The sequence below is a fragment of the Pan paniscus genome, chromosome 10 (genome assembly GCF_029289425.2).
Source record: "Pan paniscus chromosome 10, NHGRI_mPanPan1-v2.0_pri, whole genome shotgun sequence".
Taxonomy (NCBI): domain Eukaryota; kingdom Metazoa; phylum Chordata; class Mammalia; order Primates; family Hominidae; genus Pan; species Pan paniscus.
The window spans coordinates 41642835-41664253 of NC_073259.2; the positions used below are offsets into that span (position 1 = coordinate 41642835).

Consider the following 21419-nt stretch of genomic DNA (forward strand, 5'->3'; position numbering starts at 1 on the left):
TGGGTGTTTGAGGGGGGTGAAGTGAGGATAGTGCCCGTGGTTGGCTCTGGCCTGGGCTGCTTCTGTCCCATGCTAGCGAGAGGGTCACTCCACCTCCTAATACCCCATGAGTGAGAGCAGCTGCCCTCTATGGGTTATGCTTCCAGGAGGCCTGGGGAGAGGTAATGCCTGATCAGTCCCTTTCCAGGAAGGAGGAGAACAGGAGTTGGAGGCCCCAGTACTCTACCCAGTGTCCTGAACTATCCAGGAAAGTCCATCCTGTCTTCACCTGCTGCATCCCCAGGAGGAAGCCAACAACCCAGAGAAGATTAATCAGGATAGGGATGGTGCAGTGCCAGTGACATCCCCCTGGAGAGGCCGGGGCCTGGGGCAAATTACCCTATAACAGCAGGTTAATTAGATAAGACCCAAATTACATGAGCAAAGCTTGCAAGCCCAGCAATTTGAAGGTTTCATGTTGTTTCAGAGGTGGAGAGGGCTTGATCTCTAGCTCAGCATAGAGAAAATGACTTCTTGCTCCCAGGCAAGCCAAACCCACGAATTAAGCTCTTGACTGCCCATCCACAAGCCCCAGTGCCAAGCACATATAAAGGCACCTGCCAGTCCTCACTACAACCAGCAGAACCTTTTGGGATTTTGCCTTCCTCCCTCCTGCATCTGAGCTTTGTCTCCACCAGCAACATGAGCCGCCAATTCACCTGCAAGTCGGGAGCTGCCGCCAAGGGGGGCTTCAGTGGCTGCTCAGCTGTGCTCTCAGGGGGCAGCTCATCCTCCTTCCGGGCAGGGAGCAAAGGGCTCAGTGGGGGCTTTGGCAGCCGGAGCCTCTACAGCCTGGGGGGTGTCCGGAGCCTCAATGTGGCCAGTGGCAGCGGGAAGAGTGGAGGCTATGGATTTGGCCGGGGCCGGGCCAGTGGCTTTGCTGGAAGCATGTTTGGCAGTGTGGCCCTGGGGCCTGTGTGCCCAACTGTATGCCCACCTGGAGGCATCCACCAGGTTACCGTCAATGAGAGCCTCCTGGCCCCCCTCAACGTGGAGCTGGACCCTGAGATCCAGAAAGTGCGTGCCCAGGAGCGAGAGCAGATCAAGGCTCTGAACAACAAGTTCGCCTCCTTCATCGACAAGGTGGGTCTTCTAGGGCCTGGGGAACTTGTGAACAGCCCTCCTCTTCTCTTCTTGGAACATAAGATTTTGTTACAGCAGGAGAGATTGAGGTTAGATGTGAGGAAGACTTTACTGTGGACAAGGTAGGTACATCCCATCAACAGGGTGACCTGTGTAAGGTTCTCTGTGTTGTCTTTCCAGAGAGAAAACAGAGGCAGGTCAATTTCTACTGGCAGAGGCTCCTCAGGGCTCCCAGCAAGAGATGTGGTCCTTCCTCTTGAGGGCTAGCTTGGTGCCATTTCTAGGCCTGCAGGCCGTGTGCAGAAAAGGCCTGTGAGAGCCAGTCTCGCCCAGAGTAAGCGGGGAAGCTGTCCTCCTCCCCTGGCATGCTGCCCTGCCCACTGGTCACTTGCCCAGCGGATCAGGAGCAGCAGGAAGGGGCCGCTTCAGGCCCTCTGATTGGGCATTTGCTCCAGTCAGTTGAAGACTTTCTTGAGAGGCAGAAGAGGGCACTGGGGAAGGGGACTCCACAGTGCTCTTGTGCTCACTGCTGGCCACAGCTGAGTGGCTCTGGGAAGGTGATCTGCCTGTCTGTGCCGCCATCTCCTCATCTCTAAAATGGAGATAATAACTTCTGTCTTGGGGTTGTTGTCAGGCTTATAAAAAAAATGCAGGTGAAGATCTTGTCACAAGCCTGACGCACACTAAATACTCCAAAAATGATTGTGATTGTGACTCTCATTTCTTATCTCTGGAAGGTGGGGGAGGGAAGCTCAGGGGAGGAATCAAAGGTGTCTAGAGACCTGAAGAGATGACACAGTCCAGATAGGCCCCCGACTTCTGGCAGAGAAGAAACGATTATCCCTATCGTATGAGTCACTGAAGGCATGGAGGTAAATGGCATTCCCAGGGTCATCTGGGGAAAGGGAAGGGTGAGGCTGGACCCTCAGCCTTTTGCCTCCAGACCCAGAGGAGGAGACTGGAGGGCTCTGTTGGCTCTGTGGCAGTCAGGCACCAAGGACGGGTCAACCCAGGACAAAGTCTATGGGTGAGACGGTCATGTGGCCATCAGAGCTTAGCCAGCTCCTGCAGCTCAGACTTCCTGCCTGGAGGAGTCCCTGCTGCTCTCGGCTCAGCCTCAGGGGCTAGGACTGGCTCCTCGGCTTCTTATTCTTCTAAGCCTTTTCATATCTGCAAGATCAAAGTGTTCTGAGATGGGGTCTGGGTGATGGGAGTGGACTGATTGATTCTTGGCTCGGCTGGTCAAAACCTACAGAAGGATAAAGTCTGGAGACATGGGAAGAAAGATGAACATGAGGACGGTCACATCCTGTTTATAAAGATGGTCGCCCAGAGGGAGGGGAAGGAGGCTGAAAGGCTTGGACAGTTCCCAAATAATTTCAGTCTCCAGAGATCAGTCCCTTAACCTCAGGCAGCCAGAGAAGATGGGTAAATCTTTTCGGCGTCCAGATGTGTTCAGTAGTGCAGGTGTGTATTGTGGTGTCTCAGATGCAGGATTTACTCTGTGGTTAATGCTCAGCCTCGTAGATCACATGAAAAATTCAGGATTGGTTAAACCAGACCAAATGCTGGAAGATGGGCTAGAGACAAATTTTCGGGGAATAATTCTATCTTGACACTGAATCTTAGATAGTTTTCCCATGTCTTGTGTTTCTGATGTGGGGGAAGACAACCTTATTCAAGCAGTAGCTGTGCTCATGTAGATTAAGGGAAGTCACATTTTAAAAACTGTGTTCCCCATCCCCAAAAACCAAACAAGAGGTGTGTATGGACATCTCCTTCTGGCCAGTTTCCTGGCTCAGTGAGGGGCTACAATGGGATCAGGAGCTCCATCTGTCCATCATGTTCCATGTGCCATGCTTGTGGCAGAGAAGATGGTTCTGGGGAGCAGGACCAAGGAGGGAGAGGAGGGGCTATAAGCAAAGATGAAGCTGGTGCCTGCTCCAGGCATTTAAAATACCTAGAAGCCCTTGGCCCAAGCCTTACTGAGCTCTGACATGCCCTGAAATGAAGAGAAGACTTTTCTTCAGGATGGTCAACCTGTCCAAAATGGTGGACCCATCCTGGCTTCTCTGCTGGTATTTTCAATCACAGCCAAGCCCTGAGTTGGTGCAACCATGGAGGGTGCTGGGTGATTGCATGCACGGGTTACAGGGACATGTGTCTAGATTCAGTTCCGGGCTCCACCGCTTCTTAAACCGTTGGGCCTTGGAAACAGCCGAAGTTGCTCTGTGTCTCAGTTTTCTCTCCACAGCAGAGGGTAATGATTTGCCCACCTCTTTCAGCTCTATTGAGGAGAAAATGCAGATAGAAGCTTTACACAATGCCCTGTGAGAGACACGTGTGACTATTACGGCAGGGGTTCAGCAGTTTCTGGGATTTGGGTTCCAGGTGCGGTTCCTGGAGCAGCAGAACCAGGTGCTGGAGACCAAGTGGGAGCTGCTGCAGCAGCTGGACCTGAACAACTGCAAGAATAACCTGGAGCCCATCCTCGAGGGCTACATCAGCAACCTGCGGAAGCAGCTGGAGACGCTGTCTGGGGACAGGGTGAGGCTGGACTCGGAGCTGAGGAATGTGCGGGACGTAGTGGAGGACTACAAGAAGAGGTGAGCAGGAGGAGTCCCCCTGTAACTGGACAACTGCCCTTGTCCCTCTGAGGGACCTCTGGCACTCACCCCAGCTTAAATGCTTTGGAGGTCGGTGGAGGGCATTGTTCTTGGTCATACCAAGCAGAATCACCCCAACAAAACTCTGGAACTTGCTCTCTGCTCCTCCAGCCTCTGGCCTGACTCTTAGGACAAATGCCCAGTGAGCTGGGCAGTGGGCAGAGGGTTATCTCTGGCTCTGGGTTTAGGGAATGTTTGGGAAAACCACTCATGTTCTCCTCCCATGTAAGAGGAGGGTTAAATGCAACTGGCTCCAAGATTGCTCTCAGGGGTAACTGAGGAAACGCAGATTGGAGCACTTTGTCATTTGTAAAGCTCTACTCAAATTTGGGGAGGGCAGTTCACATCCTGGTTCCTCTGAGAGTCCCACAGGGCATTCGCTCCATGTGCTCCTTCCTCATTTGCCAAGCTGGATCTTTAACAGTCTCATTCTTCCAAACTGGTTAGCATGTTCCCTCCTCCAGGAAGCCTTCCCCCACTTACCCCCGCCCAGTATTCTGTGGTCCCCAGCACCTGTATCTTCTGATGGACACGCTGCTCCTTGCTCAAACGCTGCCCTGTGCAAGCAAGGGCTTTCAATTAGATATTAACCAATGAGCCCTCACATTCCCACAGGTATGAGGAGGAAATCAACAAGCGGACAGCGGCAGAGAATGAGTTTGTGCTGCTCAAGAAGGTGAGGGGAAGGCAGGCCCTGAGTCCCGGGGGCTGGCCTGGGACCTGGAGGAACGGAGCCCACCAAGGTGCTCTGTTAACCCCCCTCAAGGTGAACTGATTCAGGAAGAGCAAGGTGAAGGCAGAGAAAACTTGATGAAAGACTATCCAGAAAAAAGAATGAAAAGGCAGGGAGGGTGCCAGTGAGAGGACACCTGACTGCATGTCCAATGCAGCTGTGGTTTGAACACGGAGAAGAATACAGAGGACAACACTGAGGGGCTCCCCTGCAGCCCCGGGACCCGGCTCAGACACCACAGACGATTCATTCCTGCCAAGGGAACAGATTCCCAGGGTGGGGTGGGGTAGGGCTGGGCCTTTGCTCCTTTGTCTCCTTTCCCAAGGCAAAGTGAAGAGAAGAGAGTGACTCCTTCCTCACTCAGGGAACCCAGGCAGGGATGGCTGCTGCCTTCTTGGCTGTACCAGCAGTGACAGGGGATGGTGGGGGCATCTTTCAGGATGTGGATGCTGCTTACGCCAATAAGGTGGAACTGCAGGCCAAGGTGGAATCCATGGACCAGGAGATCAAGTTCTTCAGGTGTCTCTTTGAAGCCGTAAGTCTGTCTGCCCACTTGGTTCATCTAGGGAAGGCTGGTGGGTTAAACTCTATTCTAGGGGCTGCAGGAGACATGGAGGCCCCAGCCCTCAGTGAGACCCCTCAGTTAGCCAACCATCTCCCGCATCAGCCTTGCGAGGCTCCTAGGTCTGCACACTCTGAGTGGGAAGGGAATGGGCCAGGCTCTTGCTCCACAGCAGTGGGAATCTGTCTGGGCCCAGCAGGGAACTTGCTTTTCTGCAAAGCAAACAGCCCTGGATGGCAGCAGCCTTGGGTTCCAGCCTCCAAGATGGCATCACCAGAATTTGCTCATCTTGTGTGGGGGTGGTGGTTGGCCTCTGACAGCAGTTGAGCCGAGAGACCATCTCTGTGTCCCCTGCAGGAGATCACTCAGATCCAGTCCCACATCAGTGACATGTCTGTCATCCTGTCCATGGACAACAACCGGAACCTGGACCTGGACAGCATCATTGACGAAGTCCGCACCCAGTACGAGGAGATTGCCTTGAAGAGCAAGGCCGAGGCTGAGGCCCTGTACCAGACCAAGGTGAGCTGGGCTGAGGTGGGGCCAGGGAGGGTGATGCCAGCGGGCAGCAGATGGAGACAGATAGTGCCCAGAATAGAAGCAGTGTCCCAGTAAGTGTCTGTTGTGTTCTGATCCCAAGATACATGCACTCCCATGACACACTCATGACTCTGTGCTTTGGGGTCCCCAGTTCCAGGAGCTTCAGCTGGCAGCTGGCAGGCATGGGGACGACCTCAAAAATACCAAGAATGAAATCTCGGAGCTCACTCGGCTCATCCAGAGAATCCGCTCAGAGATCGAGAACGTGAAGAAGCAGGTGAGAGCACCTTGGCCTTGGCCTGTGGTCAAGTGCAGGGGAGCATGAGTAGAGGGGAGATGAGCTGCTGAGAACATGGGCCTCCCAGATCGCTGCCTGGGAGAAGAGAGAAGGCCAGTGAGGTCGCTGCCTCAAACACCTGGAGCAGGACGTTCCTGGGGCATACTCATCTCTGACTCACTCCAAGGACCTCGGCCTCGAAGCCCCTCCTTAGAAAGCCTCCTCGGCACTGGGCTAAGACCTTCCCCCAGCGATGTTCCCTCCTGGCACCTGTGCTTCACTGTATTTGTCACACTTCCTGTTATTACTGACACTGCCACTAGACTGAAAGGGGGCAGGGAGCTGGCTGCTTTGTACCCTGTTTCCCCAGCATCTAGCACAGTGCCTGGTACATAGTTGCAGCTTGATAAACATCTGTGGAGTTAATGACTGAGATGGAGAAATGGGCTCAGGGAGCACCCATTAAGGTGCATTGTTAAGGACTGACTAGGGACTACTCCCAGGAATATAGGATGCAGCCTCGGCTTGTAGGTGAGACACAAGATGTACATATATGATAGCAATGGCAGCGGCACCTATTCTTCTATCGCACTTCATCCTCACCAAGACCCCGAGAGGCAACAGTTGCCCTCACTGTTGTTACAGATGAGGAAACTGAGGCTCAGAGAGGATAAGGGGGTTACACAGCTGGTAAGTGGCAGAGCTGTGATCTGAACCAAGGTCTCCTGACTCCTAGTCCAGTGCTCCTTCTATTCTTTTGTGGGCTTTAACACTTAGTTGCTTTGTGACCTTGGACAGGTTACTTCTGCTCACTTCACAGGGTGTTGCAAGGACTAAATGCGTTAAGTTATGTCAATGGTATGTACAGTATTGAGCCTGGTGCTGGCATACACTAAGTGCTTGGCAAATAATAGTTGCTCCCGGGGTGTGTCCTTCCCTGTCCCCCTCAACTGTGGTGCCATGCTCCTGGGCAGCTGCTGCCCTTGCGTCTGCCACAGCATATTCAACCATCTCTCCTCCCAGACCTAAACAACTCAAGAGCATTGCTGTCATTCATTTCGTGCCCTTGGCACAATATGGCTGAATAAATGTCTTTATGCTGAACTAAAGTGGCGCTCAGGAGGGCATGGCTGCATGATTTCCATCACCCACACATCCAACACAGGGAATGGGGCTAGAGCTAAGGAGGGAGGTGCCAGCCCCAGAAGGGGCTCTGCTGCAAGGAAATGTGATGGTGTGTGGAGGGTGGAGGCGGGCCACTCTGCCCCACTCTAAGGACCCAGAGGGATTTGAATGTGGATGGTTGCAGTGGCTCCTCCAAATTTTTCGACTTCACCAATTCCTTCCTTAGGCTTCCAACCTGGAGACGGCCATCGCTGATGCTGAGCAGCGGGGAGACAATGCCCTGAAGGATGCCCGGGCCAAGCTGGATGAGCTGGAGGGCGCCCTGCACCAGGCCAAGGAGGAGCTGGCACGGATGCTGCGCGAGTACCAGGAGCTCATGAGCCTGAAGCTGGCCCTGGACATGGAGATCGCCACCTACCGCAAGCTACTGGAGAGCGAGGAGTGCAGGTGGGCGGGGTGTGCCCAGACAGGAGGGCCCCAGGGGTTTGGGAAGACCCAAAGGAGAAAGCCTAACACATCTCAATCCAGAAGAGCTGAGTTCTTACGAAGTGATAGGGTGATGAGGATAGAAATAATGATAGTAATTAACAATACTACCATGAGTGGACATGAGTATCCACTCAGTAGACTGTGAGAGCTTGCTTCATGGCAGGCACTATGCTATGTAGTAAGCTATGCAGATTTGCTCATTCTTCCTGGGCATACTAGAAACAACCACCGCCCTGCTCCCTGCAAAACCCCATTACTCTATTAGGCATTCTTGTTCCCTCTTCCTGATCTGTCCATGTGCAACATGGGCTTGTTGGGGGTATGCCGGGGCAGCCACCCCAGCTTCCCCAGGGCTCTACAGGGATGGCAGGCTGGTGTGTGGACCTGACACGTAGGAGGTAGATACACTGCCCCTACGTGTGCACCTCTTGTAAACTATTGTTTGACTAGGGTTGTTGTCTGGTTACCCCAAAGATTCAGGGGTAGTCTCCAAAACTTCTCAGGCTCTGCTTGCATCAAAGAAGCTTTGGAATTTCCACAGGTGCCTGTTGGGTCCAAAAACCCACATAAGGCTGATGGTGGCAGTAGCTTTGAAGAGACTGAGCTGGATGACTTCTCTTCTCCTCTTATTTTATTTCTCTCCTTAATAGGATGTCAGGAGAATTTCCCTCCCCTGTCAGCATCTGTAAGTATTTGTATACTTTGACCTAAAATTGTAAAATCTGCAGCCTGGAAAGGACCTTAGTGACACCCTCTGTGTGTAGATGAGGGATCTAAGAACCAGAGAGGGAAAAGCTTTGCCTGAGATCACAAAGCCAGATGGCAGAGCCATGGCCAGAATCGGCTTTCCTGACTCCCAGGCCAGGCCTCCTTTATTCTTATCCCTCTGACTTTCTGTTCCTAGGGGATGGCAGCAATGGAAAGCTAATGTCATGGGAAAGCAAGGGTCATGTTGCAGAAAAATGATGCATGGATCTGTGTGAGGCTTAGGGAGTCAAGTTTGCAAACTGCAACCAGACTTGGGCTTGGGAAGTAGGGAGGGCTGAGGGAATGAGAGAATGAGGGATCTTAGAGGTCAAGCTGGCAGTATCAGATCACTGCATTGCTTAGCAGGGCTAAAAGAGTTAAACCAGAGCTTGGGAAAGATGCCTGCTGTGGGACAGCTAGCAGGAGGAAGAGGTTAGAGGCTGGCAAGTTTAGCAAAAAGGCTAATAGAAAGGTCAATGGGTGGGTGTCCAGGAGGACAGGTAGGGGTATTGGTACCTGGACCAAGGAGTAGGGCCTCTGAGCATTAATGGGGCAAGACTCAGCCAGATTGGATATAAGCCGAACAAGCCAAGGACAAAGCATTAGGGAAGCTGTCTTTGGTACATTCTCCCCAGGGGGAGGGAGCGGGTGTGCACCTCCCCACTCAGCTTCTCCAAGAAGAGCCCTGTCTGCCCTGGGGAAAAGGAGGCCTCCCCAGCTCTCTGCCTGAGTGAGTGTTGGCTTCGGCTCTCCCTGCAGCCATCATCAGCAGCACCAGTGGCGGCAGTGGCTATGGCTTCCGGCCCAGCACGGTCAGCGGTGGCTACGTGGCCAACAGCAGCAACTGCATCTCTGGAGTGTGCAGTGTGAGAGGCGGGGAGGGCAGGAGCCGGAGCAGTGCCAACGATTACAAAGACACCCTGGGGAAGGGTTCCAGCCTGAGTGCACCCTCCAAGAAAACCAGTCGGTAGAGAAGACTGCCCCGGGCCCCGCCTCATTCCATGACCCGGCTCTGGATCCCACACTGTACTTCCCACAGCCTACTCTCAGCTCCATCTCCACCCTGCTGGTCCTGCTCCCGTACACCTGGCACTGGCCTTGGCCACCCACTTCTCCCAGCCTGTGTCTTCCTGATCCTGGGAAGGCCTGGATGACCAAGCTTGGTGAAATTCCTCCCTGTACACACCCTGTTCACTCCTTGGCTGTGGTCCCCCAGCTACACCACCAGCCCAGGTCCCGGCTGCCAGCTTTCCTCCTCTGCCCGGCCTCTAGCTCAGTTGCTAACTACTCTGCTGGGCTCCCTGGGTCTCTGCCCAAGGCCCTGCACACACTGGGGCCTAGCATAGTTCCTGCCTATGCTAGGAGCTGTCTCTGTGTTCAAGAAAAGGAGGACTGAAGGACAAACAACCAAGAGTGGCCCAGTCCCCACCCCCACATCTAGCTCAGTCTCAAATCTGAGTGGGACCAAGTGCAATTCAGGGCCTTTTTCTCCACTCACCTGCACCCAGAAGCAGAGAAGAGCAGGCACTGTTCACTTTTCCTTTATTCTTAACGGCCTTCCTCTGTTGCATCCTCAATAAACAGCACAATCTCATGGCTTGGTCTCTGGGTATTCAAAGTATGCACATGCACCTCAATTCACTCACATGAGCGCGCACCATGTACATTCATGAATGCATGAAGCACAAACACACACACACGAGTACATCACTGTGTATTGCCCATGCAGCCTATATGTCTGTGTTAATTTTCAGGAGGCAAATGGGGTGTGGAGCAGGGTCTGAGAGGAGGGGCAGGGAGGGAGGAAAGGAGAAGCCCAGAAAGCGTGTGCATGTACTGGCTGGAGGCTTCAGCAGATGGACACGCACAAACTGTGTCCAGTGACAGAAATGGTCGTGTTCCTGACCTGACCTTGCCTCTTTCTGAGACTGCACCTTTCCTCATCGGAAGGTGGGCTTAGTGCACAGGTATTTGCATTTGTCCAGCCCTTTTCTCACTGCTCAGAGGCCTGGCCTCCTGCGGGGGTCAGCAGGTGGGAGTCCCACACTCTTGGCTTCTCAGATGGAAAGATAAGTAACAAGTCTTGAAAGTTGGGGCTGGTGTAGGGAGGAGTGAGCTGGGGTCCCACCATGGGGTGGGGGTGGGCTGTGAATGTCAGTGACTGTGGGGTTGGCACTTCCCCAGACATACTCCTATCCCACCTTCCAGAACCACTATGGTGATGGCCCGTCCTGCCTTGGTAAGGGGTGTAAGGAGAGTGAACAGACAGATTCCCCAGGCCAGCTCTGTGTCTTGGGTGGGGAGGGGAGGTGTAGGAGGCGCAGGGCATTTGCAGGTGGGTGGGAAGCCAACGTCTTTGCAGTGAGTTGGCAGCGACCTAGTCTCACAGTAGCCACACTAATGACGTCATCTGGGGGAAGGAAGAGGGTTTCAGTTTCATAGAGGAGCAGGGAGGCCTGGTATTGGGGCTGGGCTGGAGGGGGATCAGAGGATGAGGGTTTGGGGCAAGAAAACCAAGTATAATGGAAGAGGAAGACAGAGGGTCTGGAGGAAGGGACGGATGGTCTGAGTTGACATCTTGGACATTTAGAGTAGTGACTGGGGCTTAGGGCAAGGCTCTAAAGCCCCTGCCCAGGAGATGGTCAGAGCCGGAGACTCCTGGCTGTCATCAACCTGTCAGCACCATCATCCAGCAGGTGGGTAAGTGGAATAAGACTCAACAACATGTTTGCGTCCTTGATTGATAAGATGAGGCATGTGTGTGTGAATGCATGTGTGTGTGTGTGTGTGTGTGTGTTCAGTACTGGGCACAGACATTGCCATTTCCTCAGTGAAGGCACCATGCACACCTGCTGCCTTTGCTAGCCTCCTGCCTTTGCAACAGTAGGGACCGAGGTTGGAGAGCAGAAAGAACTTTCCAGTTGAGAGGCTAAAAGAAATGGCTAGATTCTCAAATGTGAAGGTGGAGGCTTCTCTAGATGATGCTGGTTTATCTCACAGATTTGAGGAGGGAGGGAAGAACTCCCTTTATGCCCCAGGGCTCACAGAGGTCTCCTGAGTGGGCAGGATTATCCTGGCTTCTGAGTCTGTTTTCTAGAGCCACAAAACCAAGTTCTGGAGACTGGAGCCTCCTGCAGGAGACTCAGAAACCCAGCACTGGGGCCCATGGCAGGGGCCTGAGCTATCAGCTTGACAGGTTCCAGCATGAGAGGGCAGGGCTTGATGGACAATTTTGGGAGCAAGTGAGGGCTCTGAGGAAAGGAAATAATGACAATGACTAGCAGGCAAGGTGGCCACCATGTGAATCTACATGGTAATTTGGTTATGGCTGCCAAGAGTAGTAGTTCTTTAAACAGGCTGAAAAATAACCTGGGAACTTAGAAAAATACTGCTGTCTAAGTCTTGACTCCAAACCAATTAAGTAAGGCTACCAGAAGTAGGGCCTAAGCACTGACTGGTATATTTTAAAAGTCGGCAAAGGAGTTCTAATGAGCAGCCAGAGCTGGGAGCCATCAGCCTAAACTGTGATTTGGGGGATGCTATGGTGGCATCCAGATACAGATGGAAAGAGTGGTTTAATCGATTAGTAATGTCTGCCACGGTCACCAGTGGAGGAAGTGATAGTGCTTATTTTTCTTCTGATGGGTGCCTACCTGTTGCTTTACAGTTTACAAAGCATTTTCATGCCCATTGCCTAAGAACAGCTCTGGGAGTGAAGGACTGTTGTTACGGCCATTATACAGATGAAAAAACTGAGGATCAGAGCCCCAGCCTATTTATAGTCACCCTGGGCTAGACCTCAAGGATACCCTGTGTATTGTCTGCCTTTTTGGGGGCCACGGGGAGGAGAGTGAGTGCAGGCCTCCGGCTCGCAACTCTGGACAGGAGTTCGTCCTTGGCAGTGCTGCCACCTGCCTGCTTCCCCCAGCTGGAAGGTTCCAGGAAGAGGCCATCGCAGGGTAAATGTGGAAGAGGACTAGTGCTGCAGGGACTCTTCACAAGGCCCTGGTGTCCTGATGGGGGGTGGCTTCTGTACTATATAGCAGGAATTGCTCCGTTTAGTTTACCAGTGGGAACAAAATGTCAGTGGGTCAATCCCAAGGTGAGATGGAGATGCTGGAGGATCTCTTGGGCTGGAGACAGAGACTGGCCCAAGACAGCACTACAAGCAACTGGACAGCTTCATTGAGCAGGAGCGCTTTGTGCAAGAGGGAGCCTGGGGGCGGGGCGGCGGGGCTGGGGCGGGGTGAAGAAGGCATCCAAAGGCAGAGGGGGCTGTGATTGCAGGACTATGGGAGACGAGGAGAGGAGTCATAGTTTATTTGCTATGGAGTCTGTTTCCTCAAGTGCAGACAGTGAAGGCCCGATGCTTGACAATTGCCACTTGGGAGAGAGCCCTTCTCTCTTCCAGTTACTCCCACAGAAAGGACTTACTGGTCCTTTCTGGCATCTCTCCTAGTGCCAGTGACCAGAGACTGGATTGCCTTCACCTTCATATTTCCAGCACATGCCTGGCACCCATTTGCACTCAGCATGAGCTGATGGCCTATCTCTCCTCCCCATGGGGCTTTGACTCCAGGCTTTCCCTGTGGACACTGACAGGAGCCGGTCCTCAGGACACCCAACTGGAGGGTGCCTGCAGCAGTCCAAGCCAGATACAGCAGCCCAGAGGGGGAACCACCAGGGGCTGCTGGGGGTCAAGCCTGCTGTAGACACGGAGGTTGGCACCCTCAGGACACCTCTGGGGCTGAGGAGAGCAGCAGGTTCCCATGGCACCTGGGCGTCTTGCCGAGGTGGCGGAGGCCTCCCAGCCTTGGCCACTGCTCAGCTACTTCTCTCCATCTGCAGAGCCTCGCCCCCATGGCTTGTCCTGCACTTCAAACCCAGAGTACCGGGCAGGGGAAATGGAAGCTGATGTTTGTGGAGCACCTTCTATGGGCCAGGCTCTGGAGGCTGGGCACAGCTCCTTCATCATCCCTCTGAGATGGGTGTTATTATTCCCAAGGCAGAGACATAACAATCCCAGGGCTGCAGAGCCAGAATCCAGTGAGGTCTGTCTCTCCATAACCCACACTCTTTCCACACCACTGCCCTGCCTCCCGGGATGGGAACTCTGTGCCCCTTCGGCTGCACCTTTCCACCCTCCCCTGATGTCCTGCAGGCTCCCTGCCCATTTTCTGTTGGCACTTCTATCATATTCCATCAGCCAAAACCTGATGTCTCTGGGTCCCAGGCACTGGCTGGGTCCCTTTCCCCTGGGCTTTCCTACTGCATGCTGCCTGCAGAGGCTGTGGCCCATTGTCACTTCCAGGCCGTGGAGGTGGATCCTCTCAGTGTTGGGGGTGTCTGGACAGTGCCTAGGACTCAGCTCCACTTTTGCCTTCTTTGAAGCCCTGGTCCAGAGGTGGCTAGAGCAATGGAGGAGGTGTGGGCCCCACAGGAAGCAATGGGGACAGGGAGGAGGTGGGAGAGGGAGGAGGTGGTGGACTGAGGTGGAACTGGGGTGTGGAGGGTGGGCGTGACTTTGGAGGGAGAGAGGTTGGAGCAGACTGGAGTGGACAGCTTATCCTGAGCTGAGTTAACTGGGAGCAGAAGCATCAGAATGAAACCTGAGACCAGCAAGAAGGCTCTGGAGAGGCAGAGAGGAGATGGGGCCGGCCATGCAAGTGGCCTCTTCCGGGCACTGGCCTTTCTTCAGACATTGGTGTGGTGGTCCAGCAGGCTGGAGATGGCCATCTTGTCTCCCATCCTGGCTTTAGAAAAGTTCTACCTTACATCTGACCTCCACCCTCCAGCCACACGGGCCCTTGCTCCCAACAGCTCACTCCCTCCATGGCCAGCAATAAGGACTGTCTTTTCCCAGCTGGCTCTACCCTTGGCCTTCCCAGGCCTGCAGCCTGACCTGAGGCTCACTCTCTAACGTCCCTTCATTCAGTTGTGGCCTTCTCACAGTGCCAGCTCAAGGAGAGATGCATTTTCAAGCCCAGGTTTCTGCCATAACTATTTCTTGTTCCCTCCATCCTTGACTAGAGTACAGTTGCAGTCCACAGCTGGTGCTAGTGAAAGCGGTAGAGAAATCCACTGATGATCCAGAAATGAAGGCTACACCCTAACACAGAAACTTCAGGATCACAGCTGAGCCAAATGGGAACCAGCTGCCCTCACTCGATCTAGACTTTTTTTTTTTTTTTTTTTGGTTTGAATAGCTCTTTAATGGTCTTGGAATCCAGCCAAATGGGAAGAGAGGGGCCTCTGAGATGCCATGGAAAATCCTTGAAGCAAATAAAAGGTGGATGAATCATAACACTGGACTGCTTTAGGGATGGCTGGGACAAGGGAGGGTAGAGGGAAGATTCTTTCTCGATTTTCTCCCCAAAGCAAACAAAGTGAGTACCAGGGAAAGGGGCCCCATGCAGGCTGAGGCAGCTTTGGAAAAGAGAGTTGGTGGGGACACTGCACCCTCTGAAGCCAGAAAGGCTGGGGCATTCCCTCTGCACATCCTTGCAGGCAAGTCCAGCTCAGCCTCAGGGCTCTCTGGATCTGAGACCCCTTAATCCATGGTCAGGGGTAATGGAAGGCATTTTCCCAACTCAGATGGAGGTGGCAGGGCCACCACCTTTGAGCATCCTTCATGTTTGTGAGCAGTGTAGGTGTCCCTGGGTAAATGCTTTGGCTGGAAGAGATGTGCAGTGAGGGAGCCCTGAGCCAGGCCCAGAGCCTCCAGACCACTAGAGTCAGACATTAGGAGTCCACCATCATCAAACAGCATTTCACATGAGCTGCTGGGGCTGATTTGGAGCTCCAGAGAGCCAGCCTTTTATTTTGCCAAATTGGACATTAAGAGTGCAACAATCACCACCCACTACCGTCATCATTTCATAAAAGAAAAGGACAATTTAACAGTAGGAAGGACATTCTCTCAGACTAAGCTCAGCCCTTTAGATAAAGTCAAGCTAGCCCCATGAAAGATTTACTGCATTGCACTTACTTTTCTCAATTGCTTCAGACTACTGAGAAACACATCAAACCTGCGCCCTGTCTCAGCATTTCCCATGCCACCTCTTTGTACCTCAGGGTCCTCATCTACACGATGGGAATATGACCACACTGTCAACTGCACAATGTTCAGAAAATCACCAAAAGGGATGGAGAAGGGGAAGCACACAGAAAAATACCAGGATCTCCTGCCTGTCAGGAACAAGGATGGCGATGATGAGGGTGACGACGATCCTGCAGGAGTGATGCCTTGCAGGGGTGAGGGGCCTGGCTCTGGGCCCAGCCTCCAGCAGGGCTGCCACACTTAGCAAGTTCTTTCATCTTCTTGCGTCTCTTTTCGCTTCTGTAGAAGTGAGGATAATAATAACAATAACAGTAATAATAATAATAATAACTACTTCTTTTCATCTTTTTGTTTGAGACATAAAATCCCAGGCCCATAGTAAGAGCTCAATAAATGTTAGCTATAGCAATAAATGATTACTATTATTAGATACAATAATACCTACCCTAGAAACTGTGGGTAATTTTTAGGGGTTCACTGGGGACTCTAGTCCTAAATCGATTTCCCAGCAGCGGGAGTACTTGTCTCCTCCTCCTTCTTCTTGTGCCCTAGACCAGTGTATTTTAGACCACGTTTCTGAAATGTTGCCTCCTCCAGGGGACTAATCAGAGCTTCAGTCTCTAACTTCCTTCTCCATCTCACCCCACTGCAGCGGAACTTTCCCCTGTACTTCTCCCTGAACCGAACTCTTGGAGTCTCCTTCTAAGGCCTTGCCTTGCTCCCAAGTTCATGATTTACTTTAAACAGGATTGCTACTTCTACCCCCAAGTACCCCCTCCTCGACCTTTGGAAGTTTTGGTCAATGTGTCCCCTGCATCCTGGAGGTTCCTGGTGGGCACAGCTTGGGTGGTGCAGTGTTTTTTGTGTGTGGTGTTCATGACAGAATTGCTGCAGGCTGCACAAGGTGTTTGCAATGATGGCGATTACAGGAAACCTGCAGAGCCACAGAGCTGTGTCCCCAATGCTCTGGACACCATTCACTGGCACAGACTCCCCTCTCTGTGATGTGGGCACCCCTTGGTCTTGCTTCAGAGCTATCTTTGATGGGGTTAGAAAAGACTAGCAGATAGGTGGGAGACCTAGTCACCACCTGACATCCTGAGTGCCAGGCCTGTCAGCAGCCAGTACCGAAGGGCAAGAGCAGGCAGGCAGGGCTGGGGTTGAGTGCCAGCCTGGGGAATGACATCTCTGTGGCACTGTGGTTGACTATCCAGGGCACGTGTCTACAAACTGGGATGGGAGGCAGGACAGTGGAGTGGAGAATAGACTGAAAAAGATGTCCAAAGTGGAAAAAAGGGAGGAGGGGAAGAGGAGGCGCAGGGACCTCTAGTCCACACCTCTGAGACTCTGCGGATTTGGAAAATGAAGGAAGGGAAGGGACAGGCTGTCAGTGCCACAAAGGACAGGGCCTGGGCAATGGGCTCACAGGGTAGTGAGAGGGGTGGAGACAGTGGTGTGCTGGTAACTAAAGTGTGCTGCTGAGCCTAACAACCAGCTCTCTGAAAAAATGCATAGATGTGTATATATACAAATATATATATGTAAATGTGTATTTATGTTTATGTTATAAGATTACTAGAAGTTTTACTGCTACATTAGATATGTAGCATACAGTTTACAAATAATAATAAAATCTACTATAGTCTTTTTTTTTTTTTTTGAGACAGAGGCTCGCTCTGTTGCCCAGGATGGAGTGCAGTGGCGCCATCTCGGCTCACTGCAAGCTCCGCCTCCCAGGTTCAAGCCATTCTCCTGCCTCAGCCTCCCAACTAGCTGGGACTATAGGCGCCCGCCACCATGCCCGGCTAATTTTTTGTATTTTTATTAGAGATGGGGTTTCACCGTGTTAGCCAGGATGGTCTCGATCTCCTGACCTCATGATCCACCCGCCTCGGCCTCCCAAAGTGCTGGGATTACAGGCGTGAGCCACCGTGCCCAGCCCTACAATACTCTTTATTATAAACTTGATACAGCCAAGTGACCTTCACGGAATGCTTTCCGTTGGCTTTTGCCAAACTCTTATGCCCATGGCTGGCCAGTGGCTGCAACCAACAAACTAGCATAGCCCCCACATGAATGTTAGCTCCCATGTTCATCTTCACAGTTAAGCTGAACGTGAAACGATGAAGATGAATGTTGGAACTTACTTGCTCCTCAATGATGTGAGTGACTTCTTGGCTGAATCAGATAATGGGTTTTAAATACCGGGATATTATTTTGTATTTTTTGGCTATTCATAATGTTATTATCAATGGGCACAACATACTTTGAATTTTAGTCTACATTATAAACATTTTCCCCATCACTTTATTAAATTTAGACCAGAGCTGTCCAGTAGAAATGCAATGAAAGCCACAGATATTATTTAAAATCTGCTAGTAGCCACATTTAAGAAATAGACTAAATTAATTCTAATATATTTGACATAATATATAGAAAACACTATTCTTTCAATAGATAATCAATATAAACATTTTTGATGATATATTTTACATTCTTTTCTTCCATTCTGAATCTTCGATATCCAGTACGTATGACATATCTAAGCTTGGACTAGCCACATTTCAAGTGCTCAGTTAGCCACATGGCAGCTGTGTGAGGCTGTGCAGCTCCAGACAATCAACCAAACAATAAACCAAGCTCTGATGTGTAGTGCTTGCCAGTTCGCTTGGGGTAAATTCTCCCACAAAGGTGATTTCAAGCTACCAACATGATGTCACTGATTACAGGCTGGAAAGAGATGTGAACACCATGGTAGGGGATTTCTGCATGTAGATTCAATAAATGTCAACAACCACAAGAACTTTGATAATAGTAAAGTATAATAAAATTAGAAAATGATGAGTTTTAAACATTTCTTCCCTTTGTTTTTAATGCAATGTATTTAACTATAATTTTACATAATTTAATTTGAATTATGGTTATGTTTAATAACAGCTCACAACGTTCTTGAAAATTTAACAATTGGCTTTTGCAAACCCTTTCAGTTTGCTCTACCACAACAGTAGTCAGGTATAAGAACACAGGGAGGTCTTCAAATGAGATGTGGTTTTTTTGCAACGATCAAAATGGGATTTATGTTTAGTGAAACTTAACAGACACTTATTGAGGTACCATCTGGTACAGGGATGATGCTGGAGGGTTGGCGCAGGACAGGGTGGATACAGAATGAACACAATGTGATTCTGGCCCTCAGAGGTATTAAGGTTCTAAGGAAGCACAGATGATCACAGTAATAATAATATGTGCAAGTTAAAATGGTGGCCCTGAGGGTTGTGGATCCCAGAGGTGGCAAGGTTAAAGGGCATTTGGGTTCCAGATCTGGCTCTGTCTCTAAGTCACTGCCTCATTTTGCCCTCAGTTTCCCTGCCTGTTAAATGAGGGGTTTGAGCTGGGTGAACCCCCAGGTTTCCGTCCAGCCTCCAAGGTGGGTCTTCCAATGTAGCGACTGAAGAGTGTGGCTTTCTGGATTAAAGGGCATTGGAGCTGGGCTTTAAAACACTGCCTTCTCCAATGTCAGGAACTGTGAAGGTAAAAGGGGCAGGAACGTGAAAGAAGCTTTGGGAAGATGAGATCCCTGGGCTGAATGCAAAATAAAGAAGGAAGAGTAAAGGGGGTAAGTACCAGAGTTTTAGGGGTAGGAGTGATGTTAGAGTTTATCTAGAGATCTACTAGGCCAGGGCTTCAGTTTACAGATGGGGAACCCGAGGCTTAGAGACGTTAAATAACTTGCCCCAGGTGACACAGCCAGAAGGTGGCAGAATCAGGTCCACGTGACTCTATACAGATAAGGATATACGCAATGTGTGCTTTTTATGCCCAAACTCACACCTTCGGGTGGCTATTCCATATAACAACTTATTTCTAAATGTTTGGGCCTAGGATAATCATGGATGAAACCAAAACTAAAATTTTTCTTCTTATATGAAGACGGTTGGGTCCAGGATACTCAAAAGGATGTCCTGAGAAAATGGCATGGAATATGGGGCAAATTCTATGAAAATGCGTAAGGAAAACATAAAAACTGATAAAGCTGATAAAGCAATTTGCTTACATGAGCCCCTGAGAAAGGTCGAGGTGTTTGGGTACCTCAGCTTTGCATCTGCTGTCAAGAGGCCCCAGCAGCTTCCTCTTTGCATCTGAACGCTTAGCCCAGCTGGCCTGGTGTCAAGCAGAACACAGTCAGCAGGCCGGGAGCCCAGGCAGGCCTATCCCCTCCCTGCACCGAGACAAAGCCTCCACTTCTAAAATGTCTCCAGGCCAGTGGCCCAAGAGGTTTGAGTCTCCCACAGATGGACCCAGTAGGCCAGGCTCAGTTGGAGATTTTAATTTTGGACTCATCAGAGTTCCAGAACTCTGGAATGTGGCAGCATGGAGAGAATTCCCGGCTCCTGGCCTGCAGCCTGCCCCTTTCTCTTCCTACCCCTGGCTTTGCTCCCTTGCCTACGCAACCACAATCTGCAGACAGCCTAGAGGTGTGCCCAGCACCCGGCAGTCTGCTCTCCAGAGGACAGGCCTGAGCGTGGGCTGGGAGTCACTGGGGAGGGAATGCTGGGGTTTTAGGTAGCTGAGCGGGTCTAGAAGGGGAGTGTGGCCCCCATGAGCATGGCCCTTGGCCCTGCAGACTCCTCACTCTGTGGAACAAGGGCAACTAGAAGGCCCAAGGCAGGGGCCCCTCTTGACCAAGTCTAAGGGGACTTTGGAGACAGCACCCACACTTGGGACACCAACTGGGGGAGAACCAGGTACCCAGGCCAAGCTTCCGGTGTCAAAAGACAGGAGGACGGGATAGGAAAGGAGAGGTGCAGAGCCCGTCAAGGAAATGGGAATGGGAAATAAACACAGAGATAAACCTTGAAGGTGGGAATAGTGATCATCGCTATAGTTAATTGAGGGTTTCCTGTGTGTCAGGCCATGAGCTACGTTCTTTAAGGATATTTCTTCTTAAATCCTCAACAATCCTATTAGCAAACCCCCCCAACCAATTTATATTAATAAGGAAATTTAGGGCCAGAGGGACTATGAAACATGCTTAGGGCCACCAGGGTGAAGTGGCCGGCCATATTCTCTCCTACCTAGGGAGAGAGAAATTTTACTGTCTCCCTCTTTTGTCCCAGAAGACACAGGTCCAAGTCCTGGAGTAGCAAGGGTCCTTAGGGCTTCCAGAGAGGAGGGGTACTCTGTGTGGGGCCAACAGTACGGGTCTGGGAGGGAAAAGGATGAAGCTGGAGTCAGCCTTTGGGACTGGGCAGGAACTGCAGAGACGGTCAAAACCAAGCAAGGGGCCCAGTGACCCAGTGACCCAGGGAGAAGCCAAGTGCGTTAGGGTGAGAAGCTTTTCAGGTATTTGTCCCAGGTCTTGCCAGAGGGTGGCAAGAGTGGTTCCCAGCATCTCTCTGTAGGCAGCACCTATCACAGGTGGGGTGGGGTAGGGTGGGGCACCACAGCCTTCTCCCCCTTCCCCAACACACCCAGGCTGAACCTCCCACAGCCCCTGTTGTTTTGACGGCCTGGTCAGAAGCTGCAGTTTGCCACACTCACCCTCTCACCCTCTAAGGACTGCAGTACAACTTTCCAAGTGCTCATTTGTGGTTTCCCGTCCCTCGATGGTGTCATTACAGAGATTCCCCCACGCCACCCTGACTCTGCGTCAGGGGTGTGTGTTCATCCAGGCACACAGCTGGACACTCAGAGGTTTAAGGCGGCCCAGGCATGAACCCTGGCCTCACAACCCAGCCCTCTCCTAAGTGTTGCAGAGGAGGTTCCTTGTGTGGTGGGAGAAGAGGCCTGAGATCAGAGAGCAAGGGAAAGGCTTGGCCTTCCAGGCTGGAGAATGAACAGGGACCCAGGAAACAAGTAAGGTCTATCTCTAAAACTACTTACTCAAAGGAGGAGCCCAGAGCTATGTTAGAAGGAGTCTGGGGCCAAGGCTTGAGGAGGGGCAGAGGGGAGGGCAGATGTGGTAAAGCCGAGCTCCCTGGGCAGAAAGGGTATGCTGCTGCAGGCACACAAAATCACTTCAGGTTGCATGGCACAGCCTGTGTTATGGTCATGGCATGATTTTGGTGTAATTAGAAAATATGTAAGTCAGTAGTTAA

At 51.6% G+C, this 21419-nt stretch overlaps 1 protein-coding gene across 1 annotated transcript; it reads left to right on the top strand.

The window, feature by feature from the left end:
* The first annotated feature begins 613 nt into the window (after positions 1-613).
* Positions 614-9855, top strand: LOC100994932 (keratin, type II cytoskeletal 71). The gene is made up of 9 exons (XM_003831046.3): positions 614-1122; positions 3514-3728; positions 4404-4464; positions 4961-5056; positions 5441-5605; positions 5775-5900; positions 7252-7472; positions 8165-8199; positions 9021-9855. Exons 1-9 carry the CDS (start codon positions 682-684, stop codon positions 9230-9232), a joined length of 1572 nt encoding a protein of 523 aa, XP_003831094.1. The 5' UTR covers positions 614-681; the 3' UTR covers positions 9233-9855.
* Positions 9856-21419: the final 11564 nt, after the last annotated feature.

Bases quoted from the DNA above. Each gene is read 5' to 3' on its own strand.
- LOC100994932 (XM_003831046.3), top strand. From the start codon at position 682: ATGAGCCGCCAATTCACCTGCAAGTCGGGAGCTGCCGCCAAGGGGGGC. The intron at 5,901-7,251 runs GTGAGAGCACCT...TTCCTTCCTTAG, and splicing joins TCGAGAACGTGAAGAAGCAG to GCTTCCAACCTGGAGACGGC. The intron at 7,473-8,164 runs GTGGGCGGGGTG...TCTCCTTAATAG, and splicing joins CTGGAGAGCGAGGAGTGCAG to GATGTCAGGAGAATTTCCCT.